This window comes from Protobothrops mucrosquamatus, unplaced genomic scaffold (genome assembly GCF_001527695.2).
Source record: "Protobothrops mucrosquamatus isolate PMUCROS unplaced genomic scaffold, P.Mucros_1.0 scaffold1754, whole genome shotgun sequence".
Lineage (NCBI taxonomy): Eukaryota > Metazoa > Chordata > Lepidosauria > Squamata > Viperidae > Protobothrops > Protobothrops mucrosquamatus.
In genome coordinates, this window is record NW_015387894.1 from 239,917 (window position 1) to 255,112 (window position 15,196).

Consider the following 15,196-nt stretch of genomic DNA (forward strand, 5'->3'; position numbering starts at 1 on the left):
CCGGAACGCGGCGGAACCGCGTTCCGGCACCTTTTTCCGGGCCGGCCGCACCGGAAATAGCCCCTCCCACACCGGAAATAGCCCCTCCCAAATTTTACTTGCATTCCTGTTCTCTAAAGGGGCGGTCCTAGGGTTTGATGAGGGCGTGGCCAGGTTTGAGTTCCGCCACCTTTTCTCCGAGAAAAAAAGCCCTGCACATTACAAAAAAGATGTTGAGACTTTGGAAAAAGTACAAAGAAGAACTAAGATGGTTAAAGGCCTGGAGACAAAAACATATGAAGAACAGTTGCAGGAACTGGATATAGCTAGTCTAGAGAAAAGAAGGACTGGAGTGACATAATAGCAGTATTCCAGTATTTGAGTGGCTGCCACAAAAAAGAGGGAGTCAACTTATTTTACAAAGCACAAGAAGGCAAGACAAGAAACAATGGATGGAAACTAATGAAGGAGAGAAGCAACCTGGAACTAAGAAAAAAAATCCTGACAGTAAGAACAATCAGTCAGTGGAATGGCTTGCATTCAGAAGTTGTGGATGCTTCATCACTGGAGGCTTCTAAGAAATGAATGGACAATCTTTGTCTGAAATGATATAGGATCTCCTGCTTTGAGCAAGGGTTGGACTAGATGATGTCCAAAGTCCCTTCCAGTTCTATTCTGATTGAAATATTGGTGTCCAGTTAAATGAAATTCATGAAGAGCAGATGCCACTAAATTGGTTATAGAATAGCTTCAATTGTCTATGGAGATTCTCAGTCATCCAGGTCATGGATATTCCAAAGGTGCTTTTTCAAGAGGCAACTGGACTTCCTTGTTTTTCTTTGAAGACGTTTTGCTGCTCATACAAGAAGCTTCTTCAGCTCTGAGCTTTGGGCCAGCTTTCCTTAGTGTTCACTGGAAATATCAGTTACTATACTTTATCCCTAAATCAAAGAAATGCTGCTATGGTAGTTAAACATGACCCAGAGTGGCTATGTGTTGTCATTAAGATGGTTTAACATGTTTTGGGACTTCCAGTTTGCCGCTGCAGCCGCCTTGGCCGTTTGGAAGGCGAGCTCCATCCTCCACATCCGATTTCGCATCCCTGGGGGACCCTGGAAAGGATCGAAAGTCGCCCTTTAGGGGCAACAAGCATGGAGGGGATCCCTGCTTGATCGCAGGAGGGTGGTAGCCCTTCCACTTGTTCCGGGGCAGCCCTCCAAACCGGCAGACGAAAGACCGGCCATAGAAATATGGCTTGTCACTAGGCTGCAGATAGCTGAAGTCAAATTTACCATCAGGCACCTACAAAGTAGCGCGGATGAGACTGAGTGAGATCTGAATCTCTCTTCAATCCTAATTATTTTTTCCACCTGTATAAGCTGCCCAAAGTATTTCCCCCCTGTGGAGAGAGAGAAGGGAAATTCTATCCCACCCTCTAAAAACAGCGGTGACTGACTATCCAGGGGAGTTTAAAATGCTGAAAAAAATAACTGGATTTTTATCTTTCTAAAATTTGAGGACTAAAAGATTTCTTATTCTTATTGAAGATTTGGGTTCTTACTTACAAAAAAGAAGTAAAATTGAGAAAGGATTATAAAAACATTGGACTTTAAAAAAAACCAAAAATCTTAAATGGTGTGGGTGACATCTTGTGGCTAAACCTGATATTACAACTTGTTATTGTCTAAAAGAGACTTGGCTTGAAGCCCAGACTATAGATAAGATTTTGGCAGATATCAGCTGTGAGAAACTCAGCTGTGTTTTATACTCAGTGACAAAATTATTTTCATTCTCTGATTGTAAAGCTTTTAATTTAATACACTACTAAGAGAACATGGAAGATCATGAACAGATACTTTTTATGCTGAAAGTAATTTATGAAACTATTCTTACAGCTACTGATGAAATAAGAAGCTGCAGAAAAGAACAAGATGTCAATCTAGATATACGAACCCAAACTTTGATTACAACTAAAAAACCAACTACACAGAATATAATAGAAGAACAATTAAATACTATGATAGAAGATTCAACTGATCAACAAACACAGTTAACGGAAAATCCAGAAAAGAGATTGACAACACTGAAAATGGAAAAGACTTTCTAAATAAACCAAAAGAAACCTGAGGATCAAGAAGAAAAACAGATCAAAGGGAAGATAAACATTTCAGGACAACTATGTTGAGATGGAAAAATAGAAATACAATTTGTTAGCCCTTCCAAAAAAATGGAGACTGGATGGCCTCTTTTATTTCAAACAACATATATAATAACAGAGGAAGATCTATTTGATGACTTAAAAGCACGGATATGGAAGGCGAGTTGGCAAAGCAAGCAAGCAAGAATAAGGCTGAAGAAAATTGGGGTTTTGACTCATTAGTGAGAATTAAAATAGAATATACTCAAATAGACAAGATGTGTACTTTGAATACTAGATTTTGTTATGAACTGAGATAAAGAAAACTTTGGTCATTTAAAACTTGGAAGTACAAATATCAAAAGTTAAATTTGAATATTGATTGGTTTATAAAGGTTGAATGTAAAAGTAATTAAGATAGATATAAGCTAAAATATACTGACAAATGTAATAAACACATTTTTACTTAGCTGACACTAAGAGAAAAAGAGAGGAAGTATTTGATGTTGAAACCAGGGAAATTTTGGTTACTAAATTTAAGACATTTGGAAATTAATAGAAAATAAGAATGTTACACTGTATTATTAATTAGATGATGTAAGATGGTGAGAAATAGAATATATTCAAATAGATAAGATGTGTATCTTGAATATTAGACTTTGTGATGAATTGTGATAAAGGGAATTTTGGTCACTTAAAACTTGAAATTATAAATATTAAATTTAAATATTAATGGGAAACTAAAAATTGGGAAAAACTAATTAGGACATTTATAAAGACTGAATGTTAAAATAACCAGGATATGTATAAGCTAAAATTATTGATAAATGTAAGAATGTTATTTTTATTTAATTGATATAAGAATTGTATTAGTTTAAACATGAAACAGTAAATACTAAGGGGAAAAGAGAGGAAATATTTAATGTGGTAGTTTGAGACTTGCACTAAAGATGTTTGTATGTCATTGAATTTTCGATTAACTCAGCCGCCACGTTGCTTTTTAAATACTTAAATGTAAAATTAGAAAATCAATAAAACGTTAAAAAAAGATGGTTTAACGTGTTTTGGACATGCCCAATGTTATAAGCAAGTATGACATTTCCTATATATGGGTGAGTGTGAATATGAATAATTTAACACACAGCTTCTCTTATCCCCCAACTAACTATTTAATCTTGATTTACTCATCAAGAGATTTTTAAAACAAAAAAAGGAAGGGAAAAAAATTCAATAGGCACTGTTTACTTGAGAATACTAAAACAGGAATTGAGTCCTATCATGCTTCATGTTTCTGACATGGAATTATCTTGAACTAGTCACTCTTTCCTGAATGCATCTGCCTTTTCCTGAATCAGCCTTCTTGTCCAAAAGACCGGAAGTCTTGTCATTGTCCATCAAAATTATTTGAAGACTCACTCCAAGTGTAGCACTAACACAGTTAAAAACATTAATGTAGATATCTGTTATTAAAATTAGCAGTGAAAGAGGCATAAATAAGAAAAAATATAGCCAGATCAATTCTGCTAACACATTAACTGTACATTTCCTGACAGTTCAATGTTTCTTTTGCAATCTGATTAGATTCAATCCCCCTCTCTACCTACTCCAGTTGAAAAAGCTTCTATAAACTGTAATAAAATGTCTGGCTTAGCTTGTGTCTCAGAAGGATGCCAGCGTATGGCATCTTAAGGCTCTTCCAAGGTCAGCATGATTAGGAAGCATAGCAACCATGAGCCTGAAACCTCAATCTGTCTTGCTCCTTCATTTGTATTCTGACCTATTTCCAAAGGCAAAATAAAAAAAAATGTATTTATATATACACAAATAACTTTGGGAATGATCAAAAGTGATTTTTGCTCTTTTAGGCCCTTGCTTTATGTCAGTACCTGGAATCAAATCAAGAGGAAATTAACTTCAAAGAAAAGAAAGTCCTTGAAATTGGAGCTGGGACAGGTCTAGTGTCTATTGTGGCAAGTATATTAGGTAACTTGTACACTGATTTTTTAGACTGTAAGATAACATAGGGATCTGTTTCTTCTTCAGTCATGCACTTCAAACATGGATAGACTTTCACCACTGTCTCTCTCCTAAATGTTCATTCAACATCTGATCCGTTTCTGACACCAGTCCAATTTTCAGATATTGCTTCCCCTCTCCATTAACTTTTCATCATTCTGTGTACATGTATTGTGCGTGGTATTGTATCAATTACACACATTAATGCTGATTTATTATGCTCAGCAAAGCAATAATAGCTAGGAATGGCTCACCTAAATGGCATTCTGCTGTATTTTACTTATAAACTAGTGTTTAAAGAATAACTATAAGTAGATTCACATCTTCTAAACATGTATGATTTGCTTGGTTTTTGCTCAGTATGGTGTGCAAACTGAGCAACTCTAGCTTATTTAACATATTACAGTTATGTAAATCATGGTTTAGCACAATACAATTCCAGTCCATTTTATGATTTGCTGGTACAAGTGGGCAGACAACTTAAGTACATTAAGTACTGAATTAATATTAGGACCTATCCTCCTTCCCCCAACTGACATTTTATCAAGGCAGATTACAGACTGAACAATGTTATTTTTAATCTTTCAGGAGCTTTTGTTACTGCTACTGACTTGCCTGAGGTACTTGAAAACTTGGAGTTCAATATTACTAGGAATACACGGAATCTAGACATTCACAAGCCTGAAGTGAGGAAGCTCATTTGGGGCAAGAATCTTTCTGAAGACTTTCCTAAAGCAACCCACCATTATGATTTCATTTTGGCTACTGATGTTGTCTATCATCACATAGCTCTCGATTCTCTGCTGGATACACTTTACTACTTATGCCAGCCTGGGGCAACGTTGCTTTGGGCAAATAAATTTAGATTCAGCACAGATTATGATTTTTTGGACTCAGTAAGCAACACATTCAATATTACCCAGCTAGCAGAATTTCCAGAGTCAAGTATCAAATTGTTCAAAGGGACCATAAAAGAGAATTAAAATGAGGAAGCAGAATCCAGATTAAAGTGCAAAAGCTGAGACTTTAAGAGACTACTAAGAGTCTGATTCTTAACTTTCACGACTTAACCCTTTCAATTAGGTAGTTATTCAGCACTTTTTTCAAAGACAAGTTGTTTCTACAAAATAATAGATATTAGGAAGCCTGGACTTCTTGGTCATGCTTTCCCCTTAGATATACCCATGTCCAGCTTCTGGCACATTCTGGAATTCCTTCATTGACGTTTGATTCAGCAATCCCCAACCTTTTTGGCATCAGGGGCTGGTTTCATGGAAGCCAGTTTTTCCAAGAACCGTGTGTGTGTGTGTGTGTGTTTCGGTTTTGCTTGCTCTCTTGCCACTCACCTTCAGCTGTGTGGCCCAGTTCCTAACAGAGCACACACACCAGTACTGGTCCACGGTCCAGAAGTTGGAGACCCCTGGTTTAATAGATATTTATAGATGAAGACTTGAAACTTTATGGATCTAATCACATTGTTAGATTAGAAACAGAAAGGAGGTCCGCTTTTATCCTACAATATGTCCTCATAAATCAAAATTGCTAAGTTAAATTGCCACTAATACACCATGAAAGCTAAGAGTTTACACTTTTTCTGATTAGAACAGCGGTTCTCAACCTGTGGGTCGGGACCCCATTTGGGGTCGATCGACCATTTCATGGGGGTCGCCAAGCATGGCTGTCCGCCATTTTTTTCCCCTTTTCCAGCAGGTGCCTTACCTCCCTTGGGCTGGGCCAGCTGGTGGTCGGCCTGCTCTGTCTCTGCCGCTTGCCAGCTACGCCTCGGCCAGCGCAGGGGGCGGAACCACGCATGCGTGGCGCTCCCGGGCAGGGAAAGTCCTCGACTTACGACCGGTTGGGTAGTCCTCGACTTACGACCGGTTTAGTCCTCGACTTACGACCGGTTTAGTCCTCGACTTACGACCGGTTGGGGTCACGGCATTAAAAAGGTTGAGAACCACTGGATTAGAATATAAGGAAATGTGAGTGCATAGTCCTTGTACAGAGCCACATTGCTGAAAAATTAAAACAGATTTCAAATTTGTTCAATGTTTTATTTTTTAAAAATTAAACCATGAGTACTCAAACCTTTGATATTTAAATCTGCACATTTATTCTGCAGTTTTGTTTTTCAAACATTATTAACATATATGTATAAGTTTTACAATACCTGATTAAGTATTAACTGACACTTTATACATGTATCGATTTTTTTACCGATACTCTGTATCATGTGGATATTTGTGAGTATCTCCAAACTGAAGATATCCAGAGCACCTTTGCAACAGTAATTCAGAACACATTGTTAGTGAGTGTGGAAGTTATTCTTAAAAAAAAAATAATAAAATGTAAACTCTTGCAAATGATACTGGTAATTAAGTTCTGTTATTATTAAATCTAATAAATAAGTTTTTAGCTACCCTTGTTGTAGCTTCATTTAAGGCCTTCATACTATTGAAAATTTATGTTTAAACATGTTAAAATCCTGCTCATTGTAAAAATAACAGCTTGTATAGCCTTATGATTAAAATTACAGTTAAGATCCACATACACATGCAAGAAGCTATTCCATTTCCATTTTCTAAACTTTGGTGCTGGCTGTTCTCAAACATCCATTGCCAGCAATGTGATGTATGCAATAGGTTTTGTGTTTAAATTTTCACTTCTGAGGCAAATGAACTACTCAAGGAACTAAGAATTCAGTTTAAATAGACTTCTTCATGTCTGGATCCAAACTACACAAATATACTGCAGCCCCTTATCCTCTGATTAATACATACAAGTGAAGCATTCAGTAATAGATGAAAACATGCAATCCAGTAAGTTCACAGATTTTATATTCAGTCAATATAAAGAACATCTCGAATTCACAACTGCAGTATTTTAAAACACACAATAATCGGGTGGGAACATCACAGGAAGCCAGTTTTCACTAAAAGACGCACAGTGAGTCCATCCAAGTAGCCTCATTAGCTAAAAGGTTAAGAGCAAAAAAAATAATCATGAAAATGAAATTTAATGTATTTAGCGACTAAAATAAGAATTGCAATATATAACATGAGACTTTCATTTAATCAATGACATTTCTAGAAAATCTGTCGTGTTTACAAATGTTATTAGCTTATCAAAATTAAAATACAAAGAAAAATGAAAATAATGGGAAAGTAGGAAAAAAGTAAAGAGGAAAAAGTGTAGGGTAAAAAGAGAAAGAAAAAGAAAAGCACTGACTTCTGACATGGTTTAGTGCAGTAGAATAAGACAACATACAATCTCAACTTTTTTTACTTTTACATAGTCATATATACTAGCCACTTCTATAACAACAAACCTATCTAATCAGCAAAACCCAAAATCAATGTTTTATTTTTTTCCATCTCAAGCACAAAGTCCAGAAGCAGTTTCCAAGTAAAAATGTTATTTGTATTCTTTTCTTTAATTACAACAGTCAATTTAGCCATCTCTGCTAACTCTATTGCCTTTGCGGCCAGTTATCCCTTGTGGGAATTAAAGTTCCATTTTTGTGCAGAGAGCATTCTGCTGTCAGCATATGTAACATCGAAATTCATTTTTTTTCATGTTTTTAGCCATTAGGCCTAGAAAATCTGTCCTAATTTGATTTTATAATTCTAGAATGTTACTAAAACTTGTATACTGATTTAACTGAAATGAATATGCAATAACAACTTACCTGTATACAGTTTTTCAAATTGTCTTTGGTGGGTTTCTCCTCCGCAAGTTTATTTGCAAATTTGAGACCTCTGCCGTACATTTTGTTTACCAGTGCATGCTTGTAAGCAAAGAGCAAAACCTACAGAAGAGTATTAAAAAATGGAGGCAGAGATTTGTAAGCAGAATAGAAGTTCTACAAAGATTAATCATCCTAATTCACTTTTGGAGTTGACAATAGACGAGTCAGAACTAGAATAAAAATCATCTCTAGGTACGGGCAGTACTCAACTTACGACCACACGGAGCCCAAAATTCCTGTTGCTAAGTGAGATATTTGTTAAGTGAGTTTTGCCCCTTTTTACGACTTTGCTGCCACATTTGTTAAGTGAATCACTGCAGTTATTAAGTTAATAATACGGTTGTTAGGTGAATATGGCTTCCCCATTGACTTTGCTTGTCAGAAGGTCATAAAAGTTGATCACATGATTCTGGAACACTGCAACTTTCATAAATATGAGTCAGTTGCCAAGCGTCTGAATCTTGATCATGTGACCATGGGGATGCTGCAATGGCTGTAAGCATGAAAAACAGTCATAAATCACTTTTTTCAATACCATTATAACTTTGAACTGTCACTAAATGAACTGTTGTACGTCAAGGACTAATTGTATTTAATGAAAGGGGAATCTCTCAAGCTAAGTTGACTACACTTTAATGTTGTTTGAGTTATTCCCAGCTGTATAATTCTAAACACTTTATATTAAGGTTATTTTAGGACTTATTTAAATATATTTGAAAGAAAGAGGCATACATTTACATGATTCTATCAGCATGCGCAACACCATATAAAGCACGACATTCTAATAGCTTTCCAGTTAAATATGCTTAGATTTAGCTGCAGCTGAATTAGTTTACACTAGACTACAGCCAAAGGTTATTTATTGATTAATCAAATTTATATAACTGCCCATCTCATGAGAACATGTAAGATGTACAAGGGCAGCATGCCAAAGAAAAATGGTGGAAAGCCACTGCCATTATGTCCTATTTATGATCTTTATAAGAGTTCTGGGCTAATACAGTATGCTACAAAAGATCTGAATTACTATTTTGACAGCAGTTCTTGCGTGCAAATATTTTTACACAATTTAAATATAAAACTCTGCCTTCACCTAATAGGTATCATAACCTAAAGGTTCCTTTCTTCAACTGTAGGAACAAATAGTTCTATTCCTCACAATATACCTTGCTATCAGACAGGTCAGTCCATTTTGAAGTTTCCCAGAAAGTCTCTGTCAGAGTATTCAAGATGGCTTCTTGGCTATCATCTTTACATTCAGTGTCATTTGATGCAGCCCCTTCCTGGGCCTGTAACTGCAGAAGTTGATCTGATAATGCACATCCTTTCCGGCAAAGAGCATCTACTAAGGTAGATTTCTGCTTTTCCATCTCACTATGTGGGAACAATTTTATTTTATTTATGTGAACAGGTCTCTTTCATCATGCCTATATATGCATTTTTCATTAACTTCTGAATATCACCACCACACAAAATACACCGGCATCCCTTCTAAGTAGATAACATTTAAGAGAAAGTAACATTTCTAAACTGGAGTAAAGAGACTAGGTTCCAAAATACATATTTTTAACTAGGGATCTTCATCAAACAAACAATAGTTCTACCACCTTCAAAGGAAGAGCACTAACATTTATTCATTCATTGACTTATTTGATTTGCATAGCCACTCATCTCACAAATTCAATTTTGGGTGGCTAGAAACATAGAGAAACAAGAAATAATATTAACAAGGAGTAAAAGCCTACAGTGGTTTCTGAGGGCAAAACCAGATAAAACAATTAAGAAAAAGCTCTCAATCTTATTTTCAATCTTCAGAAGGAAGGGTTTTCCAATTTGCTTTTAAAAATACCTGCTTTATGGTTTTACAGTTTACCATTTGTTTTAGCTTTAAATATTTTTAAAGTGTATTTTTATTTTGCTTGCCATAATCTAATACAAATGGGTAATAACATGGAAGGATTTGGGCAGATGCAGGGAGAAAGCAGAATGAAATTGTTGGCTGGCTGATATTCTTTGAAATCTATTGCTGTGACATTTTAGTCCTCAGCATTTCCTCCTTGGCAATATCACACCAACATTAAAAATCCTGTTTTAAATTATAAAATGCAATTAAGGGTGCTCAGTTTATGACTGTTTTCTTTTCTCGTGAATATAAAACATTTTAATTTTTAAGCTTAGAAGAGGAGATAACTTTACTGAAATAAAATGCAAGGAAAAAAAGTATTTACTGGCTAGGTACTTTTTTATAGTAGCAGCATCAGGCCTGGGATCTGTCTTCATAGCAAGATAAATAGCAAGGGCGGTTTGGTCGATATGAGAGATCACTGTATTAGAAGCTTCAATTATTTCATTTAAACATTTCATTCGCTCCTGGAAGAAAATAAATTCAATTATTCTCTTCTTCTCTTTTCATTTCTTTTTTCCTTTTTATTGTTGTAAGCCACCTAGAGTAGCCCCACGGCAAGATAGGCAGCAAATAAATGTGTATGAATTAATATACTATGAATATTCAGTTGATAGGAAAGAAAATAATAAAGTTCTTTTGATTCAAAGCAGAAAACATATTTTGAAAATAAAGTGGTGCATTTACTGTAATTGTCTGTTCATCATGTAGCTTTACAACTATGCAGAAAGATAGGCATAAAAACAATAACTTGAATGGTCCTCTGTAATTCACTAGAATTAATGTTTTGCTAATAATTATTATAGTTTCAGCAGCAATATAAGAATTCTATAAATGAGAATTCTATTCTATTACTGGAACATGTTTCCAGGTAGCAACTGTTTGCTTATTAGTCAAGTAACACAGAATATGGTGGTTTTCAAATCTGCATTTTATCTTTTTTTTTTCCATGCATGGAATTCTAGGTTGAATTTATAGAAAAAAATAGAGAAATTGGGAGAAACAATTGAAAAAGTATACATTTCTGTACAAAAATGAATTATTGAATTCTTGAGAAATATCCAAATTGAACTGAAATAAAATAAAATAACCTGAAATAAAAATAATTTAAACATGAAAGGTTTTTTTGGAGTTATGAAATGATACCATACTGGAAAATAGCATAACATGTCTAACTCATTTATTCACAATCAAATCAAGCCAATATTGATTTTTTCAAGTTATGATTATGTGTTATATAAATTGTAGATTTAATAAGTAGGTTTGTGGCTGGTTTTGTTTTTAAGCTTGAAATTCAGCACACACACAAAAATCAAATATGCTCTGCTGAAATGATTCTATGGGAAGAAAAATTATCACTAATCTCAACAAAATACTGATATAATAAATGGGATAAATTCTGGGACAGTTTACAAGGTGTTCAATTAATAACTTCGGTTGATTTAGAATACTGAATTAGGAACCATTTGTCAATTCAAGGCCTGAAGAGGGCTGAGTGGATTTAAAATGAAAGTTCTTTTAAGAAAGAGAAAGGGCTGCACCTGTTCAGAATCCAGCTGATGAAGTCTTGCAACATATAAGGGGAGATGGTTAGGGAAGGTCTCTTTCAGTTCACTGTATATCTCACTGGTATCAAACCTAAAAATAAATGTATTCATGAAAATGCTGACTCAAGTGGTCTATAATGAAGGCATGGTAGAAAAGAAACATAATTTGCATCAATGCATCAGTTCTCCAAGGATATGATATGGAAACCAAAATGTTAAACATACTTTGTCATCCACTGTATCTTTAAATCTCTTAAAGCTTCCGCAAATTCATCCTTTAGATCTTTTTCTGAATCCTTCTCTTTATCCTTGCTTCCATTCTTGTTTTTTATTGGGGTTGGGATCAAATGATAATGAACTGAAATTACATCCTAGAGTAAAAAGCATAGCAACTTGGTCAAAGTAGGTATTAATATTTTCTTTCTCATAAAACATACACTATAAAAACTAAGGAGAATGTATACAATCATTCAGAATCTTTTGAAGTCTCAAGAGGACTAGAACAGATTTAGTCCAAAGAATTATCTTCCACAAATTTCAAATTTTGATTAATAATCATTCCAGAAATATTTCACATGAACTGCACCTCAGCCAACTGATTTGCCTCCGTAAGTTTAATTTCACATAACCTATATCAGTGATGGCGAACCTTTTAGAGATCGAGTGCCCAAACTGCAACCCAAAACCCACTTATACATCGTTGGGTGCCGGGTGGGTGTGGCCCATTGGGTGGGTGTGGCTGTGGTGGGACTAAAAAGTTTAATCAATCAATTCCAACTTTGCAAGATCTTTTTTTTCCCGCAAGAAGTTGAAATTGACTGATTGTTTGAACCTTTTTTTTTTGTACACGGCGGCAGAGGCCTAAAGCGAAAAGGTTTTATAAAACCCAGCTGAAGGCCTAGGACTGGGGCGACGACGCGCGTGCCCACAGAAAGGGCTCTGAGTGCCACCTCTGGCACCTGTGCCATAGGTTCGCCACCACTGACCTATATATTCCTTTGTGGAAAAATGCAGCAGACACAACTATTGAAAAAGAAATTAAACAAACTGGTATCATTAACCATGAGACGTTTTCCTCAGATGATAAGAGTACATGTTGTAATGTCTAAACAATCTAAAATTATTGCTAGCATTCTTACACATGTAGTCTTATTGTCTTGTATTTTATATTAGGATATGGCCTCATGGCTAATAAAATATTACTGTCATTTCTGACGAACTTATGCATTCTTGTTCAATGTTTAATGCAGAATTTCAATTCAGGTATTCCATTATTCAAAAGAGATTAGGATGAAATCACAATATGGTAAAAATATACTTAAACATTCAAGTAATAGTTATCATAATTCTAAGCTATTCTTTTATTTTTTTTAAAAAGATAAGCAACAGTATAAAAAATTCTGTATTTATTTTTTGCAAGTTAAATTGTAATAATCGTGAAGTACATCTCATTTAAAACCAACCAACCAACAAATACTTATGGAAATTTTTGTCTAGTATCAGGTTTTTAGAAGCACAGAATCACATTTTTAAGGTCTCAGAAATCTAAATATTTGACAAAACCTTTAAAAAAATGCTGCAAATATTTCTCTGTTGCCCTATGTACTATTCCATATGAAACTGTTCACAAAGACTCAAACTGATCCTGAATTTTACTGAATCAATGCTTTCCAGAAAACAGGTAAGAGTTTGTGAGTTAAACCTTCATAAAGCCTTCAGTATAAGTGTCAGATATGAACTAGCATCTCCTAAAATCATATTGCCCCTTCCTTAGTGAAATATTTGCACACATATCCTATTAAACAAGAGTTTAAGCTCAATCACTGCCTGTGAACTACATTTCTCCTCCAAAATGTAGATAAGCCAGTCAGTTCAAAAAAACCTTCACAAGTCCATAGTGTATTAACACTTGCAGCAATCCCTCATACTAAAATGTACCCCCTAATATTGTTTCAATCTTCACTTGAGAATCAGCCTCGAATCCACTAGACTAGAGTAAGTCTTCAATTCGCAGGTTCTTGCAAAATTACACATATTGCAGTAAATCTGTCAACATCATGGTGGCATATGAAAATGTACAAAGTCTATAACAACAGACTGAGATAATATTAATATGCAAGGTTATGGGTAAAACACAGGAACTGAACGTTTTTTCCCAGGGGAAATTTCTTGTGATTAAATAATTGGGAGGACTGCAGGAAAAGCCTGCTTGGAAAAACGCAGGAAATCAGGTCACTTGGCAGGCTAAGCCAAAGGTACCTGCTGCCTTTTGTCCTACAATTCTATCTTTCTGTGTCTTCTTCTTGGAAGATTTTTTCAAAAGATGGCGATATTAAAAAGAGAAAACAGAAAGGGGGAGAGAGAGAAGGAAAAAAGACCAAACTTTTAAAAAGTTTTTGAAATAAAAGTAACATTACTTGAGAAAAAAACTGAGAGAAAACCTAAAAAATGAAATCCAGAAGAGGAGCATTTGGAGGAATTTCCAGGAATCTTGAAAAACTATGTCACACAGTCAATGGTATCTAACATAAGGAGGAGGTGATCCACTTAAATAATACCCACACCAAATAAAAAGCTAACAATGTTATGAAAGAGTTAGTGGCGGCTTTTGGCCAGTATCTCCACTTAATACGTCAAAATATAATTAAGACATCTGCCTGTATATCTACTCTCTTAGCATCCTCCCATCTCATTTTATTCAACAAGAAAAATGTCACTGTCTTCAGAAAAAGCCAGGATAGTATATCATAGCTTCAGTTGTTTGAATCCTGATTTGTCCCAGCTGATAATTGAATTTAATGTGCTTTACAATAACAAAAATGTATAATATGTAAACATGCTTTAAACAAATCTATAAGATACAAAAATACCCTTATTTATAGGTTGTTCATAAATGACCTTATGAACTCAACTGTGGAAGAAAATCAAAATGCACACAAGTTGTTCCCATGAGGCTGATCTCATATTTTTCCCTAATATATATCAAATCTATATCTATAGCAGGATTCTCCAAAGTGATCAATATTGACCCATGGGTTCATGGAACTATTCAAAGGGTTGATGTTGTTGCTATTATTTACTACTATTAAAGTAGTGTTTATCGAGAAATTATTTAATAAATGTTTGGGAATTGATAACAATATGAAGCTTCTTCAGAGGGTCAATGAGCTGAAGTTTGGGGATCCCTGATCTATATAATTGACATATCCCAATGAAGTACTAATTAAAGATAAATTACAATTCATCATTATATTGTACAGCTGGCTATCTGACCCAATCCTAGATGGAATAGTAGTCAAAATTTCCCAAAAGACTTCCACATTTCACTTTTTAAGCCACTTAATCAGTTTGACATAATGTAAAAAAAGTCTAATAGTGGTTTTCAAAGATACAATTGTTAATAATACTTTCAATAAAAGGTGCATCAAAGCTGTTAGTAGCAAAATTGGGTCAGCTTCTAAAACATGAAAATGCTGAATAGGGATGCATTACTAAATGCTTTATGGGCAGTAAAGCATCTCTGTGAATTCTTTCTTTCCCATCAGTGTTTTAGTTCCTTCCATTCCCTGATGGACTGAACTACTTATCAGTCAAAGAAAAATGTCTGAAATACAAGTCATTATATCACAATTCCTTTATCATGCCTGCCATTGAAGCAAACATTTTAGCAAAAAATGCTAAGTAAACAAATAATGTTTTATTAACAATTACAGGAAAAAAATAACAACCCACAATTGACTTTATTTTAGCATGGAGCTGTCTCACTCGAGTAAAACATGTAAAAAATATTGCTTTTCTTCTGGAATCCTTCAATCTCAATAATTCCATCCATAAAACATGTAGATAAACCAAATAAACTACATAAA

The 15,196-nt window shown here is 34.8% G+C and overlaps 2 protein-coding genes across 2 annotated transcripts in view; one reads left to right on the forward strand and one right to left on the reverse strand.

Moving 5' to 3' along the window:
- The window catches only part of METTL21C (methyltransferase like 21C), a 9,101-nt gene extending 3,924 nt beyond the window's left edge, over window positions 1-5,177 (forward strand). Inside the window, exons 3-4 of the mRNA XM_015823047.1 lie at window positions 3,982-4,099; window positions 4,721-5,177. Coding sequence (XP_015678533.1) covers window positions 3,982-4,099; window positions 4,721-5,115 — 513 coding nt within the window. The 3' untranslated portion in view covers window positions 5,116-5,177. The remainder of the gene's footprint in view (window positions 1-3,981; window positions 4,100-4,720) is intronic.
- Window positions 5,178-6,224: 1,047 nt separating this feature from the next.
- The window catches only part of LOC107293862 (tripeptidyl-peptidase 2), a gene marked incomplete at its 5' end in the record, with an annotated part of 33,319 nt that continues 24,347 nt past the window's right edge, over window positions 6,225-15,196 (reverse strand). Inside the window, 6 exons of the mRNA XM_015823052.2 lie at window positions 6,225-7,105; window positions 7,821-7,940; window positions 9,047-9,254; window positions 10,120-10,250; window positions 11,325-11,421; window positions 11,556-11,701. Coding sequence (XP_015678538.2) covers window positions 7,016-7,105; window positions 7,821-7,940; window positions 9,047-9,254; window positions 10,120-10,250; window positions 11,325-11,421; window positions 11,556-11,701 — 792 coding nt within the window. The remainder of the gene's footprint in view (window positions 7,106-7,820; window positions 7,941-9,046; window positions 9,255-10,119; window positions 10,251-11,324; window positions 11,422-11,555; window positions 11,702-15,196) is intronic.